Raw genomic sequence first — 25,408 nt, forward strand, 5'->3', positions numbered from 1 at the left:
CTGGCACAAGGAGAAGGGTGAAAACAAAGCTCTTCAAACATGCTGGTGGTCTCTCACCATTTCATGTCCAATAGGATTAATGATGGGTGTGTCTTCTGGGGTTTCCCAATGTGGAGGGTTAGGTTTATACAGTGTACCCACTCTAGTATTGCAATTGCCCTGAGCCTGAACATCCCTTCATCAACACCAAGCCAAGGGATATCAGGATCTCCAACTCCTTTTCAGTAGACCAGCTTTTGACAAATGCTTCGGCCAACCATTCAAACAGACTTTTGACACCTTTTTAAACTGTGAGTGAGCTTCCATATTAAACCTAGAATCTAGCTGGGCGGTGGTGGCACATGCCTTTAATCCCAGCAGAAGCAGGCAGATTTCGAGTTCAAGGTCAGCCTGGTCTATACAGAGAGTTCCAGAAAAAAACAAGGACTACATAGTGAGACCCTGTCTTGAAAAACAACAAACTATATATATACCTAGAATCTCCACTCAGAGAGCCCATATCAATATACTCAGCCTGATCCAGTTTTATGTTTCTTCCACCATTACTTCACACCCTTAAAATTCATTCCTACACATACTTCCCAGACTTCTGCTTGAATGAATTAGTGAAGTCACTAAGCTCTTTAGTAGTGTAGCATACCTCCTCTCGGAGTACCCTTTCCACCTCCCCTCTAGGAGCCTGCTTAGCCTTAAGTCTGGTAATAGGACTGGAGGCAACTACTGGTGGGCCTTGAGGGACATCAGTATTATCTTGCCTGGCATTTCCTTCAGAGAAAGTCACTGCCAACAATGAAGAATTGATTTTCTCAGTCAAAGGTGAAAAGGCACTATTTCAAGGGGTGGAACTGAGGGTAGAGTGACTACTTGAGAATCTGAGGGTTCTCCACACAACTTCATCCTAAGTTACAGGATCCTATTCTTTACCAATTAATGCCCTTTCTAGCTGATACCCTCCTAGGCTGGGACTTTAATTTTTGCTATAATTCAGTCAACCTTATAATGAAGGCTTCAGTTTGATTTTCCACAACTTGAACTCTGTGGCTGCTAGAAAGAAGATTCTCTATATTCCTCTGGGATAAAATTCTATCTACACAGCAGCTTCATTTCTGCTCTCATGCCTAGCTCCTTTCTTGCCTGATTTCTCTCTACATTTATCTGCTGTCCCCTCTAAGTTCTATCTTAATCCCCTCACCTTAGTTCTGCCCCATCTAGGTTCTCATCCATCTAGTTCTTTCCCTTCTCAGCTCCTCTCTCATCTCCTTCTTTCTCATCATCTTCTTCCTCATCTTGTTCTTCACCATATGGCTCTTCCTCATCTTCCATCTCGTTCTTCTAGTCCTCTCTTCTAGCCCTTCAGTCTAGTTCTTCCCCATCTCAGTTCATTCTCCTCCAGTTCTTGCCCATCTAGTTCTTCTGTTCTCTTTTCTCAGTCTAGTTCTTCCATTCTCTTTTCTCTTTTCTGTCTCATCCGCTCAAGTCTCTGAGGTTTACAGTTATATATATATATATATATATATATATATATATATATATATATATATATATATACCCATGTAATAGCAATGCTCTGGTTAAAGCAAGGTCACCAGGCTTGAATTCCCTCAGGGTCAAAAGGAGGGGCAATAAGATCCACACAAAAGAGCAGTAATTGCCAGCCGTCATCTGCAACCCAAAAGGGAAGTGACTAATGGGGAATAGAATCAACTGAGGGCTAAATTTGGTTAATATCTGAGCAAGGTGGATTTTATGTGTTCAACTATATTCTTAGAAGTGGTTAGTTAAAGTGTTAGGAGTCTATCAGTGACAAGTGAAAATAAAACTGTCTTATTTTTCTTTGGCCCCTTATCTGTCCAAGCTATCTTGACTACTGCTTTCTGGCAGGGCCAGGGAGTGTACTCGGTGGCTGGGCAGCCTGAGTCAGCTTGATATACCTGTAAGTAGAAACCCTTTAGTTCTGAGTTAATAGTTAAAGGTAGATCTAAAACTAGAGATAAGACTTTGGAGAGGAAGAAAGTTAAGCTTAATTAGCACATCCACCAGGCCTTCTCAAACAGATAGTCTGGATGCTTAAGTCTGTTCTTAGAGAGTGCAGAGGCATCTCTGATAAGATACTTTTGTCCCTCTGGGGATGGTCCTGGCCGGATGCTGCTAATGAAGATAATGACAGAAAGGCCTGAAATTAAGGATCCTGGCTGTGTTGCTGCACAGAAGGTTATCTAAATATTCCATTAGTAGTGGGGAAATTGTGCCCAATGAATGATGGAAAAGTTACAATAGCACACGAGAAATTCATACTAGGAAACGGCTACTAATCAAAAGCCAGTATCACCAAGACACCTTGAGCCTCAGCTTGACCTCTGGAAGGCCCTTGGCCTTCTGGGTATTAGCTTGTCATAATCAGCTAAAATCCTACTTCATATATTTTTGCAGCTTGCAGCAGGATAATCTTTTTGTACACTGTATGAAGATGTCTCTGTTATACCTCACCTGCCTAAGACACCTTCTGATTGGTTTAATAAAGAGCTGAACAGCCAATAGTTAGGCAGGAGAGGATAGGCGGGACTTCTAGGCAAGACAGGAACTCTGAAAAAGAATCTAAGGCAGGAGATTCGCCAGCCAGACTTGGAGGAAGTTGGATATATGGTACTAAGGAGAGGTAACAAGCCACAGGGTAGAATATAGATTAATATAAATGGATTAATTTAAGTTGTAAGAGCTAGTTGGGAACAAGCCTAAGCTAAGGCCAAATTTTCATAATGAATATAATGTTTCCATGTCAATATTCTGGAGCTGGTGATCCAAAAGAAAGTTCAACTATAGCTCTGGATCTGCAAACTAGGTCAAGTTGGGAAACTGATTCACGGGCCAAGATTCCCTTTTGCCACCATTCAATGTAGCTTTCTTTCATTTTTTTGAGATTTTTTCTGCTTGTACAGATCAAACAAAAATTCAGTAGGCTTCTTATCCATTTCATGCCTGGAAACACCATGATTAATTAGCCAGTACCAAATGTCCATACAAGTCATACCACCATAAAATTCTCTTTACTGTGCATTATGGGTTAGGCCATTATAGACATTACTCTGTCTGTGCCGATCATTCTGTTAACTACAATCACCTTACCTTTGGCAATTCAGTGCTGCCACCTCGCCCCTGCTAACTTGGTGCCTAATTAAACCCACTGCATTGATTTCATCCAACTGGGCAGCAGCAGCATCTCCAACCCTAAGGTCTGGCACAAGGAGAAGGGTGAAAACAAAGCTCTTCAAACATGCTGGTGGTCTCTCACCATTTCATGTCCAATAGGATTAATGATGGGTGTGTCTTCTGGGGTTTCCCAATGTGGAGGGTTAGGTTTATACAGTGTACCCACTCTAGTATTGCAATTGCCCTGAGCCTGAACATCCCTTCATCAACACCAAGCCAAGGGATATCAGGATCTCCAACTCCTTTTCAGTAGACCAGCTTTTGACAAATGCTTCGGCCAACCATTCAAACAGACTTTTGACACCTTTTTAAACTGTGAGTGAGCTTCCATATTAAACCTAGAATCTAGCTGGGCGGTGGTGGCACATGCCTTTAATCCCAGCAGAAGCAGGCAGATTTCGAGTTCAAGGTCAGCCTGGTCTATACAGAGAGTTCCAGAAAAAAACAAGGACTACATAGTGAGACCCTGTCTTGAAAAACAACAAACTATATATATACCTAGAATCTCCACTCAGAGAGCCCATATCAATATACTCAGCCTGATCCAGTTTTATGTTTCTTCCACCATTACTTCACACCCTTAAAATTCATTCCTACACATACTTCCCAGACTTCTGCTTGAATGAATTAGTGAAGTCACTAAGCTCTTTAGTAGTGTAGCATACCTCCTCTCGGAGTACCCTTTCCACCTCCCCTCTAGGAGCCTGCTTAGCCTTAAGTCTGGTAATAGGACTGGAGGCAACTACTGGTGGGCCTTGAGGGACATCAGTATTATCTTGCCTGGCATTTCCTTCAGAGAAAGTCACTGCCAACAATGAAGAATTGATTTTCTCAGTCAAAGGTGAAAAGGCACTATTTCAAGGGGTGGAACTGAGGGTAGAGTGACTACTTGAGAATCTGAGGGTTCTCCACACAACTTCATCCTAAGTTACAGGATCCTATTCTTTACCAATTAATGCCCTTTCTAGCTGATACCCTCCTAGGCTGGGACTTTAATTTTTGCTATAATTCAGTCAACCTTATAATGAAGGCTTCAGTTTGATTTTCCACAACTTGAACTCTGTGGCTGCTAGAAAGAAGATTCTCTTTCAGGGCACACTTACAAAACTTTAGACCCACTGTTGGTGACAGTGCAAACTTGTACAGCCACTTTGGAAATCAATATGGTGACTTCTCAGAAAATTGGGAATCAATCTACCTCAAGACCCAATTATACCACTTTTGGGCATATACCCAAGGAATGCTTAATCTTACCACAAACAAGGACACTTGCTCAACTATGTTCATAGTAGCATTATTCATAAAAGCCAGAACCTGGAAACAACCTAGATGTCCCTCAACTGAAGAATGGATAAAGAAAATGTGGTACATATACACAATGGAGGATTACTCAGCAGTAAAAAACAATGACATCATGAAATTTGCAGGCAAATGATGGAACTAGAAAATATCATCCTGAGTGAGGTAACCCAAACTCAGAAAGATAAACATGGTATGTACTCACTCATAAGTGGATACTAGGCATAAAGCAAAGGATAACTAGAGTACAATCCACAGCTCCAAAGAAGCTAGTAAACAAGGAGGACCCTAAGAGGGACACATGGATCATATTGGGAAGAGGAAACAGATGAGATCTCCATGGGTAAACTGGGGATGGGGGGTCAATAGAGGGGAGGGAGTGGGGGATGAGAACATGAGGGAACGGGATGGTTGAGCTGGGGGAGAGACAGAGTGGGGAGAGCAATGAAAGAGATATCTTGATAGAGGGAGACATTATGGGGTAAGGGAGAAACCTGGTGCTAGGGAAATTCCCAGGAATCCACAAGGATGACCCTAGATTAGACTACTAGTAATAGTGGAGATGGTACCTGAACTGGCCTACCCTGGTAATCAGATTGGTGAATACCCTGTCATCATAGAGCCTTTATCCAGTAACTGATAGAAGCAGATGCAGAGATCCATAGCCAAGCACCAGGCCAAGCTCCAGGAGTCTAGTCGAAGACAGGGAAGAAGGATTATATAAGCAAGGCAGGGTCAAGATCATGATGGGGAAATCTACAGAGACAACTGAACCAAGCTCGTAGGAACTCACAAACTTTTAGACTGACAGTTGTGCAACCTGCATGGGACTGGACTAGATCCTCTGCATACAGGAGATATCTGTGTAGCTTGGTCTGTTTAAGGGGCCCCTGGCAGTGGGATCAGGATCTATCCCTGGCGTATGAGCTGGCTTTCTGGAGCCCATACCTATGGTGGGACGCCTTGCTTAGCTGTGAGGCAGGGGGATGGGGCTTGGTCCTGCCTCAACTGAATGTCCTAGACTTTGCTGATTCCCCATGGGAGGCCTTACCCCTTTGGAGGAGGGCGTAGGGGTGGGGGGGCAGAAGGCTGGGGGAGTGGGAGAAGGGATGAAAGGGGGATCTGTGGTTGGTATGTAAAATGAATAAAAAAATTTCTTAAATAAAAAAAGAAACCTTTAGACTATGCAAATATGGAGCAGGTCAATTTTATCACTAAATTCATTGCTGTCCTTCACCGTACTCTGAGATTCTGGAAGTTGGTTAATTTTATTATGGAGCTCATGCCTACCCTTTGTTAATTTATCCAGAGATGCTAAAATCAGTTGACCAGCATCATTTTCCTTATTTTTCCTCAAACTGTCAAAAGTTTCATATACAGGATCACCAAATCCATTGCTGTGCACAATTGGCAAATCAGGATAATCAAATGCATTTGTCTCCTTAAGTTTGCAATATAGTTCCCACCATGGGCTTTCAGAACTCTCCCAGCTCCCAGGACAGGCTTCAGTGACTGGAGAGGCTTTGGTAACCATGTGTTGACAAATTGAAAAGCCTATTCTAGATACTTCAAAGATTCATCCTTATACTTCTGTTATAATTCTGCTGCTCTAGAACCAATTCTGGAACCAAAATCTGTATTAGTCTGGGTTATCTAGAGTAACAGAACTTATAGAATGAATCTATATACATATATAAAGGGGATTTATTAGAAGGACTTACAAGGCTGCAGTCTAGTTAATCCAACAATGGCTGGCTGTAAACAGAAAGTCCAAGAATCTAGTTGCTCCGCCTCATCCTCATAAGGCTGGGTGTTTTAGCTGGTCTTCAGTAGATGCAGGAATCCTGAAAAAGTAGACTCTAATGCCAAGGAAGGAATGGGTGTTCTGGGAAGCCCAGGACAAGCAGGCAAAGGGCAACAGCTTCCTTCTTCCATGTCCTTATGAAGTCTTCAGCAAGTTGTGTCTTTTCCCAGCTCAAAAGATCTGGATTAAAGGTGTGTCTTCCTACCTCAAAAAAAAACCAAGATCAGAAGTGCATCTTCCTACTTCAAATTAACCAGAAATCCCTCACAGATATGCCCTCTAGTTTTGGATTTTAGTTCATTCCAGATGTAGTCTGGTTGACAACCAAGAGTAGCCATCACACTGATTTTCCTGGAGTAAAGGTCTCTTGAAAGAGCTCCTGGGGCTGTTAAGGCAGTAGCTTGGAGCTATGTCTCCAGGCCCCACCCACAGCTGCTGGCCCCTTCACTTCACCCTCAGCAAAATGCTGAAAGGGTTGAGGAAGTCTGAATTTCTACAGTAAGAAAGGAAGAAATATTGCCGGGCGGTGGTGGCGCACGCCTTTAGTCCCAGCACTCGGGAGGCAGAGGCAGGCGGATCTCTGTGAGTTCGAGGCCAGCCTGGTCTACAGCGCGAGATCCAGGAAAGGCGCAAAGCTACACAGAGAAACCCTGTCTCGAAAAACCAAAAAAAAAAAAAAAAAAGAAAGGAAGAAATACAAGTTTCACAGCCCTGAGGCAAGCGATGAGTTGGTCTCTGTAATCAGTGTCTGGGTTTGAGCAAGTCAAGCAGAATAGAAAGTAGTTAAGTCTGAAGTCAGAGGAGAGGCATGACTGCACAGAGCTTTCTGGGAAACTAAAAATGTTAATCAGGCCCAGGAGATGGCTCAGTGGGTAAAGGTGCCTGCCACCAAGACTAATGCCCGAGTTAGATCCCAGGTGGAAAGAGAGTGAAGACTCACAGAGGTTGTCCTCTGACCTCCACAGTCCTTGTGATACATGTGAACCTACACACACACACACACACACTATATATATATATATATATATATATATATATATATATATATATATATATATATATATATATATATACACACACATATACATATATATATGTATATATATACTATATATGTGTGTATACACACACACAGAGACAGAGACAAAGAGAGACAGAGAGACAGAGACAGAGAGAAGAGGAGAAGAGAGGAGAGAAGGGGAAGAGAGGAGAGGAGAGTTGATTTTTTTGTTGTTGTTTTCAAGACAGGGTTTTGGAGAGGAGAGGAGAGGGGAGGGGAGGGGAGGAGAGTTGAGTTTTTTGTTGTTGTTTTCAAGACAGGGTTTCTCTGTGCAGCCCTGGAGATCTTGGAGATCCTGCTTCCCAGAGTGCTGGGATTAAAGGTGTACACCACCACCATTCAGCCAAGGAGAATTTTTAAAAAGAAAAAATGTTGAGCTCTACTCAGGACCTTGGTGTACTAGGGAGCCACTGAAGGATCCAGAGCTCCAGAAGCAACATTATCCACTCATTTTGTTTGTTGGACTGGAGAGATGGCTCTGCAGTTAAGACCACATACTGCTGTCCCAGAAGACCTGAGTTCAGTTCCCAGCACCCACATCAGTCATCTTACAAGCATCTTAACTCCAATTCCAGGGGATCCAATGCCTTCTTCTAGACCCCTAGGACAACTTCAAGTGTCTGCACATACACACTGGCAATTAAAAACCAGGCATGGTTGCACACACCTTTAATTCCAGCACAGGTGAAGCAGAGGCAGGAAAACTACAAGTTCAAGGCCAGCTTCGTCTACATAGTGAGTTCCATGCCAGCAAGGGTTGCAGAGGGAGGCCCTGTCTCAAAAGATTAAACTAAGAGGGCTCAGTGGTAAAGATGCTTGCTCCATAAGCTTGACCACCTGGCTTTGATCCTAGGAACCCACAGTGGAAGGACAGAACTGACTTCTGAAAGTTGGCCTGACTGCCACACACACAGCTGCACATACCACCCCACCCCTTTCCAACCTAACCCAGAAATGTATTGGTTCCAACTGTGGAAGCTTCGAAGTCCAAGATGAAGCAGTAGGTGTGGTGTCTGCTGAGGACTTCACAGGTCACAGAGTGGAATGGGAGATGGTCTAGGGAGCAATTTTAATTATGTGGGGGGAGAGGCTGCACCCAAGTGCACGTGCTAAGATTCGCCGCCCTCTCTCTCTACCTTGTTCCCTTTGACTGACCAGGTCTCTCACTGAAACAGGAGCTAGGCTAGCATAGTCTCACCGGGCTTTGGGTGGGTGCTGGGGGATTTGAACTCAGAAACTCATGCTTGTGCAAGTGCTCTTGCACACCTTGATAGCTCCCCAGCCCCCCTCAGAAGTATCTTTGATAGGGACACAAATCTCATACATGCACATCTTCTAATGTAGTTATCTCTGAGTTTAGAGCGTCAACAGACAACCTAAAATTCCAAGTGGTAGAAATAAAAAATACCAAGTCCCATGTGAATCAGTCACCTGAGTGGCTGTGAATCCCCTTGAAGGCCCACGTGAAGACTTTGTATTCTAAGGCAAGAAACATACCAGCTCCCCTCTGATGGGTGAGCTTGGAATAAGAAATGAATGCCTCCAGCTCAGCTCTCTGCAGCCTCTGGGCTCCACCCATGGCAGGTGGTGAGATCACAGATGTGCATTACCCCCACCCCACCCCCCCTGCACCCCAAACTCAGATCAGATCAGTTATATGCTCAGTATCACCAAGCATTTGGCACCTGCACGATCAAGCTGTCCCAACTCAAAAAACAGGAAGAGGCACCAGTACACAGCCCCCAACAGGCCCTGCCCCCATCTCTCTGACCTCATAGGCTCCATCTTTCTCCCCTGTTGACTATGCTACAGAAATGTTCTTGTTTCTGGAAATGCCCAATTCATTTCCTATCTCAGGGTCTTTTTGATGTTACGTGTGTGTGTGTGTGTGTGTGTGTGTGTGTGTGTGTGTGTGTGTGTGTGTGCGCGCGCGCGCACGAATGCAAATGCAGGTATCCATTCAGGCCACAGCACATGTGTGGAGGTCAGAGGACAATTTGCAGGAGTCAGTTCTGTTCACCATAGGGATCGAACTCAGATCAGCCTTGGCAGAAAGCACCTTTACCCACGGAAACATCTCACCAGTCTCTCATTTTTTTTCAGTGCTGAGGACAGAACTTTATGCATTCTAGGGAAGGGCTTTGCCACTGATCCACGCCCTGGGACCCAATCTCAGAGTCTTGGCCTTTCCTGTCATCCCCTAGTTGTTCTCACATCTTGTGTCTCGTCACCTCAGACTTCTGAGGAGGTCCACCCTGCCCTCCCTCCCTCTCAAGTGTCTGTATCCCATGACACAACCCTGGCTCACCACCTGAGAGGCTCTGAAATGATTCCGAGGATGTTTTTGTCTTGGAGACTGGGTCTCATTCTACTGTAGCCCAGGCTGACCTCAAACTTGAACTCCTGCCTTAGCCTCCTGAACACTGGACAGGGGTATACCACGCCTGGCTCACAGATGCGTTTACTTCTTTAGACCCTGCCATCTACACTTGGAGCTGCAGGGTCTTCCCATTGTTCACCGTGCAGCCCAGCACCTAGAAACTTGCCTGGAAAGGGCTAGTAATGTGGCTCAGTGGGCAGAGCACTTGCCTAGCACACTCAAAGCCTGGGCTCTATCCTTAGCATCCATCCCAAAAGTAAGGAGTGGTGGTATATACTTAAAATCCTAGCACTTGGGAGAAGGCAGCAGAATCGGGAATTGAAAGTCATCTTCAGTTATATATAGAGTTCAGGGTCATTATATGAGCTCCTGTCTAAAAATAAGAGCCTGGCAAGATGGCTCAAAGGTAAAGGCACTTGTCACCAAGCCTGACCACTTAGGTTTGATCCCTACGACCCATGGGATAGAAGGAGTCCTACAAGTGTCCTCTGGCCTCCACATGTGTGCTAATAGCACACACACACAGAACACAAAGTAAGTAATTGTAATAAAAAAGATAGATAAATAAAACTGCCTGTGAATAGTAAGTGCTGGGGAGGAGCAACCCCTCTTAAATAAACGAATACACTTTGAAAAACCATTATTTTTCTTTAATAGTAAAATATTATATGCTGTAGAAAACTTGAAAAAGGCAGGATACAAAATACAGAAAATACAATTGAGAAATTTTTAGAACACTAGGACAATCCAATAGCTTGTCTCCCAAGCATACAAGCAGACAGCCAGGCAGACCTCAGGGCCTGAACTCTGTCTACCTGCACCCTGAAAATGACCCCTCTTCTGCAGTCTATTAGAAACTAAGCTTCCCAGGGCTCCAGTGTAGCTCAGGAGCACAGCAGTGCTGGCCGAACATGGGTTTGATCCCCAAGTACTGGGAAAAAAAGGGGGGTGGGGTGTAAAGATTTGCAAATGAATCATGAGGTAGCTATGATGCCTATTCCTAAACGTGTGAACTGGGCCTCCCAGAGGCTGGGTGACAAGGCTGAGGTCATCGAGATGACAGACAACCCCAGCTTGCAGGCCCAAAGGTCCTGGCTTCTCTTCCTTGTGACCTCCAGTTTCCTCAAGCCTGAGTAATTTACATGCTTCAGTTTGCTGCTTACAAGGTCAACTTTAAAAGCTAGGATAAGTCCCAGGGATGGATGGGTGATACCTTCACATCCACCAATCCATGGATTCTTTGGGACAGGCCCTGACAATAACCATGCAGTGGGGCAGGCCCTTGCATAGAACCTTCTCTGCCTCCTGCCCCTCCCAGCCCAGCCCTTGCACCTCAAGCACTCTGAGTTTAGGCATGGTGAGGCAGGAGGACACAATCTGAGCGGGTGTGGGCATTTCTGGAGTGATGAGGGGACCCTGGAAGCACAAACTCTCCAGGGCAGGCATTCCCTCCAGAAAAACCAGGCCTTGGGCTGAGAGGCCCCCAACTGTCATCCGAATCTTACGCACATCTCGGAGGTGGCGGCTGATGGCCAGGAGGGTGCTGTCAGCTGACAGGGTACAGCCCAGTACCTCTAGCCTCTGCAGATAGCTGAGCTCCTGCAGGCTGGCATCCAGCCCGGTCTCGGTGACCCGGTAGGTGCCACCCAGCACCAGCGAGCGCAGGGCTCGGAAGCGGGTAAGGCCCTGCAGGTGCTCGTCACGGAAGGCTGGCACTCGGTCCAGCACGATGCATTCCAGCAGTGGCAGCACTGTGGGGTCCTGCTCCTTCTGCAGCCAGATCATTGAGATCTCACAGCTATGCAGCTCCAGGGTCCTCAGCGTGCTGGGCAGGCTGGTGATGGGCACCATGCTCAGGTCAGCCACGTGCAGGCACAGGCGCTTCAGGTTGGGGCACTTCTGGCCCAGGGCCCTCATCAAGGCAGGGGACAGCTGTGGGGCCTGAGAGCCAGAGAACAGGTAGCCGCCCAAGCGCAGCGAGTGGAGCCGGGACGCCATGTACCGGCGCAGAAGGTGCCACATGACTTTCGGACGCATCTGTAAGAGCCAGAGATTGGGGTGACTGGGTGAGAGGTACCAGGCTCCCAGAAGATTCACCTAGCTGGTGACAGACTTGTTTGGGACCTGGGTTCTGGTGTCCACCTGGGGTTCGGCTCTTCTGCCAGCTTCCTTCCCTAAACCAATGCAGTTTCTTTTGCTGGGTATCAAGACTCGTGCCCTTAAACCCAGTCAGCACATGAGGGAGGTTGAGGCAGAAGAATCCACAGTTCTGACCAGCCTGTCTAGTCAACCAGTAAGCTCCAAGTTCAGTGGAAGATCCTGTCTCAAACACAAACAAATAAACAAGGCAGAGTCCAGGGTTGTGGCGCACACCTTTAGTCTCAGCACTGGTGGGTGCAGAGGCAGGGGGATCTCTCTAAATTCCAGGCCAGTCTGGTCTACATACCAAGTTTCGAGTTACATAGTGAGACCTTGTCTCAAAACAAAATAAACAAACACACACAAACACACACACACAAACACACACACACACACACACACACACACACACACACACACACACACACACACGAGAGGGAAAAAAAAGTCTCGTAGGACAAGTGATTCACTGTTGTACTGGGATGGAATCCAGGATCGGATGTATATTTAGGACATGCCGTGAACTCAGCTATACCCTAGCTCAGATCATACACTTGTTTGTGGTGGTACTGGGGAATGAACTCAGGACCTTACACAGGCCAGGAAAACACTCTAGGACTAAGTCAGGGTTCCAGGCCTTTTCTGAATTTGTATTTCAACACAGGGTCTAGCTAAGTTGCCCAAGCTGGCCTTGCATTTATGATCTTCCTCCCTCGGCCTTCGTAGTAGCTGGGATTACAGGCTGTACCAGACTCAGCTTTATGGTATAAATTTTGTTGACCATTTTTTCAGAGAGAAATTAAATGTTTTTCTTTTTCAGTTATTTTGATAGTTGCTGGAGAGATGACTCATTCTTTTGAAAGGTGTCTTTATGACTTTCTCTATTGTGTTACTATAAAATTTCACTGGGTGGTAGTAAACAACACCTTTAATCCCAGCACACAGGAGATCTCTAAAGTTCAAAGCCAGCCTGGTTGGTCTAGAGAGTGAGTTCCAGGACTCACAGAGGAACCTTGTCTCAAAATAAATAAATAAATAAATAAATAAATAAATAAATAAATAATCTCATGTAACTGTTATGTTTGAACATGTATTTTAGGAAGCCTAACTGTATTTTCAACCATGATCACTCACATTTGGCTCCAGAATAAATTCTTATCCACTTTGAGGTTAACAGTTATAGCCAGAATCTATCTATGGGATACATGAGACCCATCTCAAAAACCAAAACAGAACAACAAAACCAGAAAATTAATAATAGTTTTAAGTTTGCATTTATCATATGCTGGAGACCAGACAATGGTCTAAACCATCTCCCTATGCATTTGGCTAAGTCTTCTACAACACGCCAGGCTGGCAGGTCCTTTTTTTTCTCGGTGTTAGGGATGGAGCACTGGGCTTCACCAGGGTCAAGCAAGCACTCTTTTAAATCCCCATTTCTTGGATAAGAAACTGAAGTCGGGGGGTTGCTGGGGAGCAGGTAAAGGCTAGTGCCAGGACAGACATGCAGGAAATCCCAAGCATGAACTCACTTCAAAACCAAAGCAGCCAGCTGGGCACGGTGGCACTCGATCTGCCTTTAGAGGCAGGGGCAAGAGGATAAGGCAAGTTTCAGGACAGCCAGAGCTACAAACCAACCCTGTCTCACGGGGAAAAAAAACAAAAACCAAACACTTCCTGGGCCAGACAAGATGGCCTACACCTGTAACCTTAGCACTCAGGAGGTTGAGGAAAGGGGTAGTGAGTTCCAAGAACACGGCTCAGTCAGTAGAGTGCTTTCCTAGCATTTAGGAAGCCTAAATTCCATTCCCAGAATCACAGAAACCAGTCACGGGAGCCCACGCTGGTAATCCCAGTGTTTAGAAGGTCGAAGTAGATCAGACGTTCATCCTCAGCATCCTAGGAAGCTGGAGGCCAGTCTGGGCTTTTGACCCTGTCTCAAAACAACCTCCCCTCCCCCAAAGGAACAAACAAACAAAAAATATAGAAAAATAAGTAAAACATAAGCTCCAAATAAACAAAAGCAAACAAACACTAGAAAGCAAAACAAAGCAGACCCCACTTCTGTCCCAGGGAGGAGGCTGGCTCTCCGCGCACCGCCCGCGGGTCCCGCGTACTGCATACCGTGTAGAGCGTCAGGTCGACATGTCGCCACAACCACCGATCGTCCACCAGCCTCTTCCAGCGGTGACAGACCCTGGAGGAGTGGACCGGCCGTTAGAACGACCCCGCCCGCTGGGACCGGATTCGCATCTCCTGCCGAGCCCCTGCCCGGCTCTTTCCCCCGAGGAGCGGGGCCGCACCTGGAGATGCGGATCCGGTCCCGGACCGGGAGGTAAGAGAAGATCTCCAAGAGCACCAAGTCTGGGAGGTCGAACAGCGTCGCCATGGTCCTGCTGTCCCGCGCTTCCGTTTCCGGTGGTGGTGAGGCCCGCAATCCCCTGAGGTCGCTGAGGTGGCCGGACTGGCCAAACCGGCGCGACTTTCGGAGGCCTGTCGAGGAGCCCTACTGTCCCTTCCTAGGGAAGGGACTGAGGCCCGGGACTGCACCGGCCCGGCTTCACCGCCGGCTGGAGGCCGGGACTGGTGACTGACTAGGCCTGACTAGCTCGGCCACCGGGTGGAACGGAGGGTAGGCAAACCCAGAAGGTGTGGCTAGAGGGAGGTGAGTGAGGAGGGGACACGAGGCGGGGCCGGGGCCAGGGCCGGGGTGCAAGGCGAACAGCAAACCCAGAAGGCAAGGCTCGGGCGGGGGTCGTCCGGGGGCGTGGCCAGGAGGTGGAGCCAACTAGAAGCTGCAAAGCCAGAGGGGCCGGGGCAACCCAGAAGGCGTGGCTCCTGCAAGGAGGGGCTCGGGGCGTGGCCAGAGCCCGGAGACGTGGCGAGCCGAGGCAAGCAGACGAGGTTCGGGTGAGACCGAGGAAAGCCGCACGCCTAGAAGGCGAGGCTCCGGCGGGAGGGGAGTGGTCCTGGGGCGGGGCTGAGGAAAAGCAGCACACTCCGAAGGCGGGGTTTTGGGGGAAGGGGAGAGGAAGGGGGGCGGGGGAGATGTTTGGGGCGCGGCATTTTGAAAAGACCGACTGAGTGGAGGGGTGTAGCCAGTGGGAGAGGAGCAGATCGAAGGCTGTCAGCTACACAGGAAGGCCAAGGGGCGCGTCCGGAAGGCTGTACTTGAGCTGGAAGAGGTTTAGGGAGGTGGCCAAGGCAGAGTCCAGGCTACCCAGAAGGCGGGACCCGGGCAGGGGAAAGCTAACAGAGCAGCAAGCCCGGAAATCATGACTTGAGTGGGAAGGGGCTCAGAGGCGTGTCAAGAACCAGGGGTCCTAGCTGGGGCCGAAGACCAAACTTGTAAAGCTTAGCTCAGGCAGAACAAGGTCCAGTTTAGGGGATGGAGTCAAGTTTGGAATGGATGGGCGGCGCAGGGAGGGTTGGGGCCTTCGTCAGGATTAGAGGCGTGGTTAAGACCAGGGACGGAGCCCTAAAAGCATCCCTGGAGGCAGAAACAAGAAGAGCTAAGCAAGGAGCTGGGTGTGCAGGTCAGTGGGAGAGCACTTGGTTAACATGCTAGAAGGCCCTAGGTTCGACCTCCAACACCAGAAAGAAAAAAGGAAAGAAGGAAGGAAAGAAAGAAAGAAAAGAGAAAGAAAGATAAAAATAAGAAACTCCACTTTTCTGGTATGTATGCGCGAGGCTATGGCTCGATCTCCAATGTGGGTGTCGGTAAAGCTAGGAAGTATTTTCGGAACAGAATCGAGGCATTGGGGAGAGGATGGAACATATCAAAACACTAAGGACAGGAACCAGGACTTCATTCCAGACGGAAAGGTGTAACTGAGGCTGAGGGGCCAACAGGACTGCCCAGCCAGGGAGGCGTGGCCACAAGCCGCAACAAAAAGAAAAAAATAATGATTTTTGCTGCCTACGCATAAGGATAAATTTTGTATAAGTGGTATTAGCTAAGCACAAGGCCTTGGTAGATTTTTCTTTGTTTCCTTTTTGAAACAGTCTTTCTAGAAAGCTCTGTCCTGGAACTCGCTGTATAGACCAGGCTGGCTTCTAACACACAGGTCTGTATAATACCAGCAACTTCCGAGGCTGGATAGGAGTATCACAAATTCGAGGTCAGCTTGGTCTATATACCGATACCCTATCTCAAAAAAAAAAATTTAAGCTAATTTTAAAAAATGAGTCAATAAATGCTTACCTTACTGAGAGTCCCGTCCGCTAAGAAGGAATCGTTCAGTAGAGGCGGAAACTGGTTGAATTTAGGAAGGGAGGGATTTCACTCCCATCAGCTCTGGAGATTCTGTAATCTGGAACAAGGTGTTCCTCGAAGATTAAAAGGAAAAAAGGAAAAAAAGCAAAAGATCTTTTCCAGTATGCTGTTTCCAACATCTTGGCAGGCAGGACATGGACCCATGGGGTGGTGTACAACAAGGCCTCCCCGTCCAGGATCCCGCTTAGCTTTCATCAACTGCAGTCTGTACTCCTAGGGTCTCGGAAACAGTCACTGCGGTCAGAGGCGAAAGGCACGCACAGGGTCCGAGACTGAGCTTTGAATGAAAGCAGAGAGCCGGACAGCCACTGGACCTGCATGACTCCAGTTCCGGCCTCGGCAGCCGAGATTCTGCGGTAGGAGGTTTGTTTGGCTTGGGAATGGCAGATCACCCCTCCTCTGGGGATCCTTTGGGTCTCCTCCACAATGAAGGAATCTCCAACTCCGCTTCCAACGTCCGCTGTAAATCCACTAGGATCGGCTCATCAAAACTGCGCCACAGAATCACAAATCTTTGCTAGCCCGGAACCTGGAAGCACCTAAGGGCGGGTGTTTCCGTCATATCACTTCCGCTTCCTGTTTCTAGCCTTAAATCGGTCCAGGGCTCGCATTCGAGCTAGAAGTTGTGTCGTCGATAAGTTCGAGGGGATTAGAGGTGAGGGAGATAAACCTGGAGGCCCAAGATCACGGGAAGCGGCTGAGACCCGGGAGTCCAGGGGTTGCGGGAGGCGAAACCGGGGGTTTCCGGGGCTGGGCCTGCGGGAGTTAAGGGGCGGAGACGCGACTGTCTGGGGTCCCCGCCATTGAGACCCTGGACTGGGGCTGCTGCGGGTTTGTGTCCGGTGTTCAGGGTAGTGTGAACAAAGAACTCAACTCGGGGAAGGACTTTGGGCGACCCCCAAAGGCCTGACTCTGCTGCCTTCCATCCTCTCCTTCCACCCGGTGTAGCTCCAGCCACAATGATTGAGGTGGTTTGCAACGACCGTCTAGGAAAGAAAGTCCGCGTCAAGTGCAAGTATCCACCGAGGGGTGACTGGCAGTGGTCTCTGGGGCAGTTGGTGGTGCTGGGTAAATTGTAGTTAAATGACGCAGATGGGGAGGCCTAATAGCGTCTTCCTCGTTCTACCTCTTCCTTCCATTTACCTTAACTCCTTCGTGCCCAGCACCGATGACACCATCGGGGACTTGAAGAAACTGATAGCGGCCCAAACTGGCACCCGTTGGAATAAGATCGTTCTTAAAAAGTGGTAAGTGCGCGTTGGTCTTTTGTTAGACTAGAAAGTTTCGGTTGGGGGAGCGCCTCAGAAAACCCCTATGAGGGCTCAGCTTGCTTTCAAGACAAAAGCCCACCCCTACCCCTACCCCACCAAATCAGTTTCTCTCTGAAAGTATCTATCTGTCCCGTAGGTACACGATTTTTAAGGACCACGTGTCTCTGGGAGATTGTATCCTTTTCGTGAAAGAATCCATATGCTTATCTTGAATTCTGGTTCTGTACTGAAACCTGTAGGGAAATTAAGGAAGCGGGATGTTTAACTTAGAATGTGGCCTATTGTGACTACTGAAAAAATGAGAACTATGGAATTATTTTGTTGATGAGGAGGGTGGTGGAATAATTTATCTTGGTTCAGAAGGATTTTGACATTCAGGTTCAAAATATTTATGACTGAGCACCATGTGGATGTTGGACAGGAAGTGAAGGTGGGGTGTAACTCAGATGTGACTGTAGTTGACAACCAGTATGATTTCTTTTTTCTTTTTTTTTGTTTTTTGTTTTTTGTTTTTTGTTTTTCGAGACAGGGTTTCTCTGTGTAGCTTTGCGCCTTTCCTGGAACTCACTTGGTAGCCCAGGCTGGCCTCAAACTCACAGAGATCCGCCTGCCTCTGCCTCCCAAGTGCTGGGATAAAAGGCATGCACCACCACCACCCGGCTCATGATTTCTTTTTAATGGGGTCCTGGGTCTTTTGCCTGCAATTTTGTCTGTGCACCACACACATGCCTGTTGCTGGCAGAGGGCAGAAGAACACTTCAGATTCCCTGGAACCACCATGCAAGTGCTTGGAATTGAACCCAGTTCCTCTGGAGGAGCAGCCATGAGTGTTCTTCAACTGCTGAGCCATCTCTTCAGCCTGAGTATGAACATTTAAGAAAATGTATTATTATTATTGTGTGTGTGAGATGGAGTCGGGGAGGAACTTGAGAATCTGACTCATGCACCAGGCTTTGGTGGCAAACAACTTGACTTCTCAGTGGTCCTGAGGGCCACTGCACATATAGCTTGAGTTCTTAGATCAAAAGTGCCCATTCCAAAATTGCTTCCTTGGTCCAGCGTTGGGTGTTGAGCCACAGGGATCCAGCTGTGAGTGGGTAGAGTCAGCCCTCAATGGCAATTCCTTAATACCTGTCTTCAGATGAAATCCATGATGGGATGAACCTGGAGCTTTATTACCAATAGACGGGAATTCCTTCTCCTTGTCTACCCTGCCTTCCTCTCCCACCCTCGTTTGACACTGGTATAGATGCCCATTTTTAATGATTCACATGAATAAAAACTTCAATGCTGCTTTGTTGCTGTCATATTTGTATGAAAGTTTTATCATAAGGGGAGAGCTGATATCTGGTGGTTATGGTTTTGTATATTGCTCCTTGAGGGAACCTCAAAATTGACTGGAGGCTTGGCCTGGTGCTTCATACCTGACATCTCAGCACTTGGGAAATGGAGGCAAAAGGATTGGGTGTTCCAGGACATCCTAGGCTACATGAAACCTTGTCTCAAAAATCTACTGAAGTCATGAGGGAGGAGTAGCCTAGGAGAATGGGACCCAGAGCTCTGCTGTTGGCTTTGGGTCACTGATGAGCAGAGATCGTATTGAGTATTGTCACCCTCATAAACCATTAACCTGCATAGGGAAGGTAGATGTACTAGCTGGAACAGGGTCTGGCTTCACACGACTGGGTGGAACACCTGCCCACAGCAAATGGCTCTAGGCAAGTTTCTTTACCCTCCTAATCCTCTACAATGGTTTCAGTATCTCCACCAAAACTAGGGGTAAGACATAGTCTCTGTTGTGAGGTATTAAAAGGTGGGTCCTTTAATAGATGTGATGGTTAACCTTCATTGTCAACAGCATTTTGAATCACCCAGGACACACACCTTTGGGCATAACTCAGGAGCTTTTCCAGAGAAGTTTAACTGAGAGAAGACCCATCCTGAATTCATGGATAGTACCATTTTGGTCAGGACTGAATAAAAAGAATGAGTTGAACACCAGCATTAATCACTCGGCTTCCTATTGGTTCAGCTACTTGGGTTCCTGCCTGCATTCCTTCTCTGTCACCAAGAACTATCTCCCTTAAACTATAAGCCAAACAAATGCTTCCCTTAATCTGCTTTAAAAAAGTATTATTTTGGCCGGGCGGTGGTGGCGCACGCCTTTAGTCCCAGCACTCGGGAGGCAGAGCCAGGCGGATCTCTGTGAGTTCGAGGCCAGCCTGGACTACAGAGTGAGTTCCAGGAAAGGCGCAACACTACACAGAGAAACCCTGTCTCGAAAAACCAAAAAAAAAAAAAAAAAAAAAACAACAACAAAAAAAGTATTTTTTTTTATGTGGACAGGGGTGCTATGAGTTCAGAGAACAACTTGTCAGTTCTCATATTATGTGGGTTCCAGGGATCAAACTCAGGTCATCAGGTTTGGGGCAAGTACCTTAACAGTAACTAATATAAGAGATGGTTAGATCATAAGAACTCTGCTGATAGATGGCTGAGTATGCTTTTTTTTTTTTTCACCCTGACTCCTTGACTCTGCAGAGTCACCACTAGCAAAGAAACTCAACACATTTGATCCAGAAACAGTAGATAAACAGTAGAACTAAGCTAAATAAAAATTGTCATGAGAGCCTCCTGTAGACCAGGTTAGCCTCGGAACTCGCTGTGTAGCACCAGTGGTCTTGAACTCCTGCCTCCACCTCCCAAGTGTTGAGATTGAAGGGCAAGCACCACCATGCCCCCTTCAGTATGGTCTTGTCTTTGGCTTTAAAGGAATTGTCAGGAGCTGTGGCTGCCAACACATGCATTGTCTTCATCTACTCTTCACAGTGTGGCCAAAGTTTGGAAAAGGAAAGTAAGGCTGTCTTTTGTTTCCTGTAGTTTTAGCTAAATACTGGAGGCTAAGTAATTTGTGAAGAATGTTTTTTGGTTTTGTTTTTTTCAGTGGGGAAATAGGTAAAATACATGCTCTACAAGCATGAGGACCTGAGTCTAATCTCCAGAACCCATGTAAAAATGCTGTGTACACTTTTTTAATCTGTGCATGTGTACATTTTTTTCTTTTTCTTTTTCTTTTTTTTTTTTTTTTTTTTTTTTGAGACAGGGTTTCTCTGTGCAGTTTTGGTGCCTGTCCTGGATCTCACTCTGTAGACCAGGCTGGCCTTGAACTCACAGAGATACACCTGGCTCTGCCTCCCAAGTGCTGGGATTAAAGGCGTGCACCACCACCGCCCAGCTCAGGTATACACTTTTAATCTCAGCATGGAACAGGTAGAGACAGAAAGCTCTCTGGGGCTTGCTACCTAGCCAGTCTAGCTTAATTGGTGCACTTTAGTAGGTCAATGACTGTCTAAAAGGAAGTAGGTTGTGTTCCTAAGATGACACTCAGGTTGTCCTCAACCCTCCACACTTAGGCACACACAGAAACACAGACACACATACCTGTAAAAACAAAGCTACTTGGGTAGCCAAGGTAGGACCAATCTAAGCAAGAGACCCTATCTGAAAAAGTGGAAGGCAGCTGGGTATGTAGCTAGTTGGTAAAGTACTAAAATTGCTTCTATCAGATATTTTGTTACAGGAGTGAGAAAAATAACACAATGGGCTACATGGTGAGATCCTATTTTTTAAAACCCACTATATTAGGGTTCTGTAGAGAAACAGCTGATAGAATAAAGCTCTATCTATATATCTATATATATGTGTGTGTGTGTAATAAATAGGATTTATTAGAGTGGCTTACAGGTTATGGTCCAACTATTCCAATAGTGGCTGTCTCTCAGTGAAAGTCCAAGAATTCAGTAGTTGTTCAGTCCATGAGGCTGGATTTTTCAGCTGGGTATATGCCAGAATCCTGAAGAAGTAATTAGAGAATGCCAGTGAAGGAATGGACTTGCCAGTGAGAGTGTGAGTGAGCAGGCAAAGAGCAAGTGCTTCCTTCTTCCATATCCTTTATATAGACTGCTGGCCAGAAGGTATAGCCCAGATTAAAGGTGGATCTTCCCACCTCAAATGATTCAATCAAGCTGCTTGGGTTTTAGTTAATTCCAGATGTAGTCAACTTAACAACCAAGAATAGCCATTACACCCACACAAACATAAATAAGTACATATTTACATATATACTATTTGGATTTAAATTTTTATTACTTTTTTTGTGCATGTGTGTGTATGTGGATGAGGTGAGCAAACATCCATATAGCTTGGTGCACATGTGGAAGTCAAAGGAAAACCTATAGGAGCCAGTTCTCCCCTGCTACTTTGTGGGTCCTAGGGTTGGAACTCAAGTCATGTCTTGATGTGAATGTTTGCGTTTATGTGTGCACCTGTGCCATGACCTGCTTATGGAGGTCAGAGGACAATCTTGGCTGTCAATTCTAGCCTTCTACCTTGTTTGAGACATGGTGTCTTTGTTGTTCATTACTTGTACTTGAGGCTAGCTGGTTTGGGAACTGTATTAATCAGAGTTCTCTAAAGAAACAAAACTGATAGAAAAAATATATGAGATTTATTAGAGTGGCTTACAGGCTTTGATTTGAGTAGTCCAGCAATGGTCATCTGAGAGAAAGGTCAAGGATCTAGAGGTTGTTCAGTTCACTAGATGTGTCAGCAGTCCCAATTTGGTGCTAGAGTCCCAGGGAAGTCCTAGAGAGCTGCCAGTTTCCAGTCTATGTTGGAATCCCAAAGAAGTGGGCACTAACACCAGCAAAGGATTGCTTTAGGAACAGGATAGTGTAGCATGAATCCTAATTGGTCTAATAATAAAAACCCGGAGCCAAATATTGGGATAAATGCTGAAAGATCAGAGAGACAAAGGAACAAGCCACTAGAGAAACTTCTCACCACTGCTGAATCCTCAGGCCGAAAGAGAGGCGAGATCCTGTCTCTACAAATCCTCAGACTGAATGCCTCTGAGTCCTCAGCCAAAAGTTCCTGTCTCCTGCCTTGTTTGCTTTTCTCTGCCCAGCCATATCATTTCCTGTCTCAATCTTCCTAGTGCTGGGATTAATTGCATGTGTACTTCCTAAATACTGAGAGCAAAGGCATGAGATCTCAAGTGCTGGAATTAAAGGTGTGTGTCACCACTGCCTGGCTCTATTTCTCTTTTAGACTAGATTAATCTCATGTAGTCCAGGGTGGCTTTGAACTCACAGAGATCCAGACGGATCTCTGCCTCCAGAGTGCTGGGATTAAAGGTGTGTGCCATCACTGCCTGGCCTCTATGTTTAATCTAGTGGCTGGCTCTGTCCTCTGATCTTCAGGCAAATTTTATTTTATTTATTTACAAAGAAAATATCTACCACAGGATACATGGACTTGTCAGTGAAAATGAGGGCAAGCAGGCAAAAAGCAACAGCTTCCTTCTTCCATGTCCTTTTATGTGGGCTGCCACCAGAAGGTGTGTCCCAGATTAAGTGTGGGTTTCTGCCCTCAAATGACCTGGATTTAGGATGAGTCTCCTACCTCAAATTATCCAACTGTCTTAGTTAGGGTTTCTATTGCTGTGAAGAGACACTATGACCATGACTGCTCTTATAAAGGAAAACATTTAATTGTTAACAGTTTCAGAGGTTTAGTCCATTATTGTTATGGCGGGAAGCAAGGCAGCATGCAGGCAGACACTGCTGGAGAAGGAGCTGAGAGTTCTTACATCTTGATCCGTAGGCAACAGAAAGTGGTCTGATATTCTGGCATGGCTTGAGCATATATGAGACCTCAAAGCCTGCCTCAACAGTAACAAACTTCCTCCAACAAGGCCACACCTACTCCAAAGTCACAACCTTCCAATAGTGCCATTCCCTATGAGCTTATGGAGGCCAATTACATTCAAACTACCACACCAACCAAGAAAACCCCACACAGGTGTGCCAGCTGCTTCCTTTTTAGTTGATTCCAGATGTAGTCAAGTTGACGACCAAGATTAGCCACCACGGGAGCCTTGAGGACTTCTGCTGTCACTATCTCCCGGATGGAGAAATGTTACTGGTTACTGGTGCTTGCCTTTTACTGTATCCAGCTTTATGTTGGTTCTCCAGGTTTAGACTCAGAACTTCGCACTTGTATATCAAAACACTTTACCATCGAGCCATCTCTCTAACCTGCACAGTCTTTTTTTTTTTTTTTTTTAAGAAAAGACCAGCCGGGCGGTGGTGGTGCATGCCTTTAATCCCAGCACTCGGGAAGCAGAGGCAGGCGGATCTCTGTGAGTTCTAGGCCAGCCTGGACTACAGAGTGAGTTCCAGGACAGGCGCAAAACTACACAGAGATACCCTGTCTCGAAAAACAAAACAAAACAAAAAAAAAAAAAAAAAAAAAAGAAAAAAGAAAAAGAAAAGACCAGTAGGATAGCTGGGCTGGTAAAGGTGTTTCTACTTGCGTCTAATGAACTAAGTTCCAGCCTTGGAACCCACAGAAAGGTGGAGGGAAAGAACCAACTACATAGAGCTTGTAACAGGATAAAGATTTCTCCATCTTGTCTCAGCTGAAGCCATCTTTGATTTCTACCCCCTGCCCTAAAAAGTCCAGTGGGAAAGCACCCAACCCTGTTCTAGAAACTCAGGGTCTAAATGCCCCAGCTAACTGCATGTTCTTGGCTTTTGTTCAACTGCTTGATTACCAACCAGGATGTAGTCTTTCTGTGTTCTTTGTCTTTAAAAACCTCCCTGTAATATGCATTCAGGGCTGCTCTGTGGGAATTGTTTTTCTCCAGGCAGTCTCCAGCCATCTTAATACAGACTCTCAAATTCAAACTTTGGTTGTGCTGGGTGGTCTCTGGGTTTTTACCCCACAACAGAGCTACTTTCTGACGGCCATACACTCAGGTCAGTAATAGACATTATTTGGCTTTGACATGGGGTTTGGTGTTGTTTGTTTGTTTGTTTATGAGACAGGTTCTCGGTATGTAGCTCTGGACAATCTGAAACTTGAGTGTAGATCCGGCTGGCATAGAACCTAGATATCCACCTGCCTCTACCTCCTGAGTTCTGAGATTATAAAGGCATGCACACCACACCCTGCATAAAATAAGCATTTTTAATGGAACTTTATGTGAATGCATTGAGTAGGTCTGGCTGGGAAGAATGCAGTGAGGCCTTTTATCTGGCCTGTATACTTCTGCCCTGGTTTGAAATAAGAAAGCAATACTATTAAATCTGTCATGTAATTATGTAATTTCTTCATTACTAGAGTTTGAACTCAGTCTGAGCTATTCTCCCCCACTTTCTTTATTTCTTTTCTTCTTTTCTTTTTTTTCTTTTTTCATTTTTTTTTCTGTGTCTCTGTATAACTGTGGCTGTCCTGGAACTCACTATGTTGACCAAACTAGCCTCAAACTCACAGAGATTCTCATGTGTCAAATCATCAGGCTTGGTAGCAAATGCTCTTACCCACTCCTTGACCCTTGCTTTTATACTGTAATTGCTATGAGCCTTGTGATTTGTTTTTTTTTTTTCACCCAGCAAGCTTTTTACTGGCTAACACTTACCCCTAGTCCTGTCCTAAGGGCTTTATATAGGGATAAGTCATTTGATCTTCACTTTAGCAAGAGGTAGTATCACTTATCTATACTTTGCAGTGGGAGAGGCTGAATCATTGAGGTTAAGCAGTTCACAGCAAGTGGTAGAGTAAAGCTTTGAACCCAAGCAACACATCTTGCTTTTAATCCCCTTTCATGAGTTCATTCCACTGAATGTCATCTTTTTGAGGTCACACAAGGGTCTACACTATTGATAAACTGGAATTAAACCTTTCCCATTGGTGTCTTTGAAAATCATTGCGTATCCAGGGCCAGCGAGATGAGCAAAGGCTTGCTACCAAGCCTGACAACTTTAGTTTGACCTCCAGAACCCCACGGTGGAGGAGAGAACAGATTGCTGTAAATTGTCTGCTAAATACACAGTTATCATGGCAGCCTCCCTTATGAGTGTAATAGTTTTTAAAAGTAACTTTTTGGTTTTTAGAGACAGGGTTTCTA

At 46.1% G+C, this 25,408-nt stretch overlaps 3 protein-coding genes across 6 annotated transcripts in view; 1 reads left to right on the plus strand and 2 right to left on the minus strand.

Annotated features, from left to right (window-relative positions):
• LOC128119761 (zinc finger protein 426-like) overlaps window positions 1-16,208 on the minus strand; it is a 167,716-nt gene extending 151,508 nt beyond the window's left edge. Inside the window, exon 1 of the mRNA XM_052753295.1 lies at window positions 16,094-16,208. The gene's annotated coding sequence lies outside the window, so the exon portion shown is untranslated. The remainder of the gene's footprint in view (window positions 1-16,093) is intronic.
• On the minus strand, window positions 10,379-16,209 carry Fbxl12 (F-box and leucine rich repeat protein 12). 3 transcript variants are annotated; one of them, XM_052753459.1, is made up of 4 exons: window positions 16,094-16,207; window positions 14,193-15,474; window positions 14,014-14,086; window positions 10,379-11,787 (listed from the first exon to the last, which is right to left on the minus strand). In XM_052753459.1, the coding sequence occupies exons 2-4, from the start codon at window positions 14,276-14,278 to the stop codon at window positions 10,966-10,968; spliced, it is 981 nt and encodes a 326-aa protein (XP_052609419.1). In that variant the 5' UTR covers window positions 14,279-15,474; window positions 16,094-16,207; the 3' UTR covers window positions 10,379-10,965. The 3 variants fall into 3 exon arrangements, with proteins under 3 accessions (XP_052609419.1, XP_052609428.1, XP_052609434.1); XM_052753468.1 differs by lacking the exon at window positions 14,193-15,474; XM_052753474.1 differs by lacking the exons at window positions 14,014-14,086; window positions 14,193-15,474 and having other exon boundaries at window positions 16,094-16,209.
• Window positions 16,210-16,414: 205 nt separating this feature from the next.
• On the plus strand, window positions 16,415-18,743 carry Ubl5 (ubiquitin like 5). 2 transcript variants are annotated; one of them, XM_052753501.1, is made up of 5 exons: window positions 16,415-16,528; window positions 17,114-17,180; window positions 17,329-17,412; window positions 17,573-17,610; window positions 18,578-18,743. In XM_052753501.1, the coding sequence occupies exons 2-5, from the start codon at window positions 17,125-17,127 to the stop codon at window positions 18,619-18,621; spliced, it is 222 nt and encodes a 73-aa protein (XP_052609461.1). In that variant the 5' UTR covers window positions 16,415-16,528; window positions 17,114-17,124; the 3' UTR covers window positions 18,622-18,743. The 2 variants fall into 2 exon arrangements, with proteins under 2 accessions (XP_052609461.1, XP_052609451.1); XM_052753491.1 differs by lacking the exon at window positions 16,415-16,528 and adding an exon at window positions 16,535-16,820.
• The last annotated feature ends 6,665 nt before the right edge of the window (window positions 18,744-25,408 follow it).

The sequence above is a fragment of the Peromyscus californicus genome, unplaced genomic scaffold, assembly GCF_007827085.1.
Source record: "Peromyscus californicus insignis strain IS unplaced genomic scaffold, ASM782708v3 Scaffold_11__1_contigs__length_118956290, whole genome shotgun sequence".
In the NCBI taxonomy this organism is placed as follows: domain Eukaryota; kingdom Metazoa; phylum Chordata; class Mammalia; order Rodentia; family Cricetidae; genus Peromyscus; species Peromyscus californicus.

What these genes read in the sequence shown, in the direction of transcription:
- Ubl5 (XM_052753501.1), top strand. Translation starts at nt 17,125, where the DNA reads ATGATTGAGGTGGTTTGCAACGACCGTCTAGGAAAGAAAGTCCGCGTC. An exon ending in AAAGTCCGCGTCAAGTGCAA is followed by an intron (nt 17,181 to 17,328) that starts GTATCCACCGAG and finishes CTTCGTGCCCAG; the next exon opens with CACCGATGACACCATCGGGG. An exon ending in AAGATCGTTCTTAAAAAGTG is followed by an intron (nt 17,413 to 17,572) that starts GTAAGTGCGCGT and finishes TCTGTCCCGTAG; the next exon opens with GTACACGATTTTTAAGGACC.
- Fbxl12 (XM_052753459.1), bottom strand. Translation starts at nt 14,278, where the DNA reads ATGGCGACGCTGTTCGACCTCCCAGACTTGGTGCTCTTGGAGATCTTC. An exon ending in GACCGGATCCGCATCTCCAG is followed by an intron (nt 14,087 to 14,192) that starts GTGCGGCCCCGC and finishes CCACTCCTCCAG; the next exon opens with GGTCTGTCACCGCTGGAAGA. An exon ending in TCGACCTGACGCTCTACACG is followed by an intron (nt 11,788 to 14,013) that starts GTATGCAGTACG and finishes TGGCTCTTACAG; the next exon opens with ATGCGTCCGAAAGTCATGTG.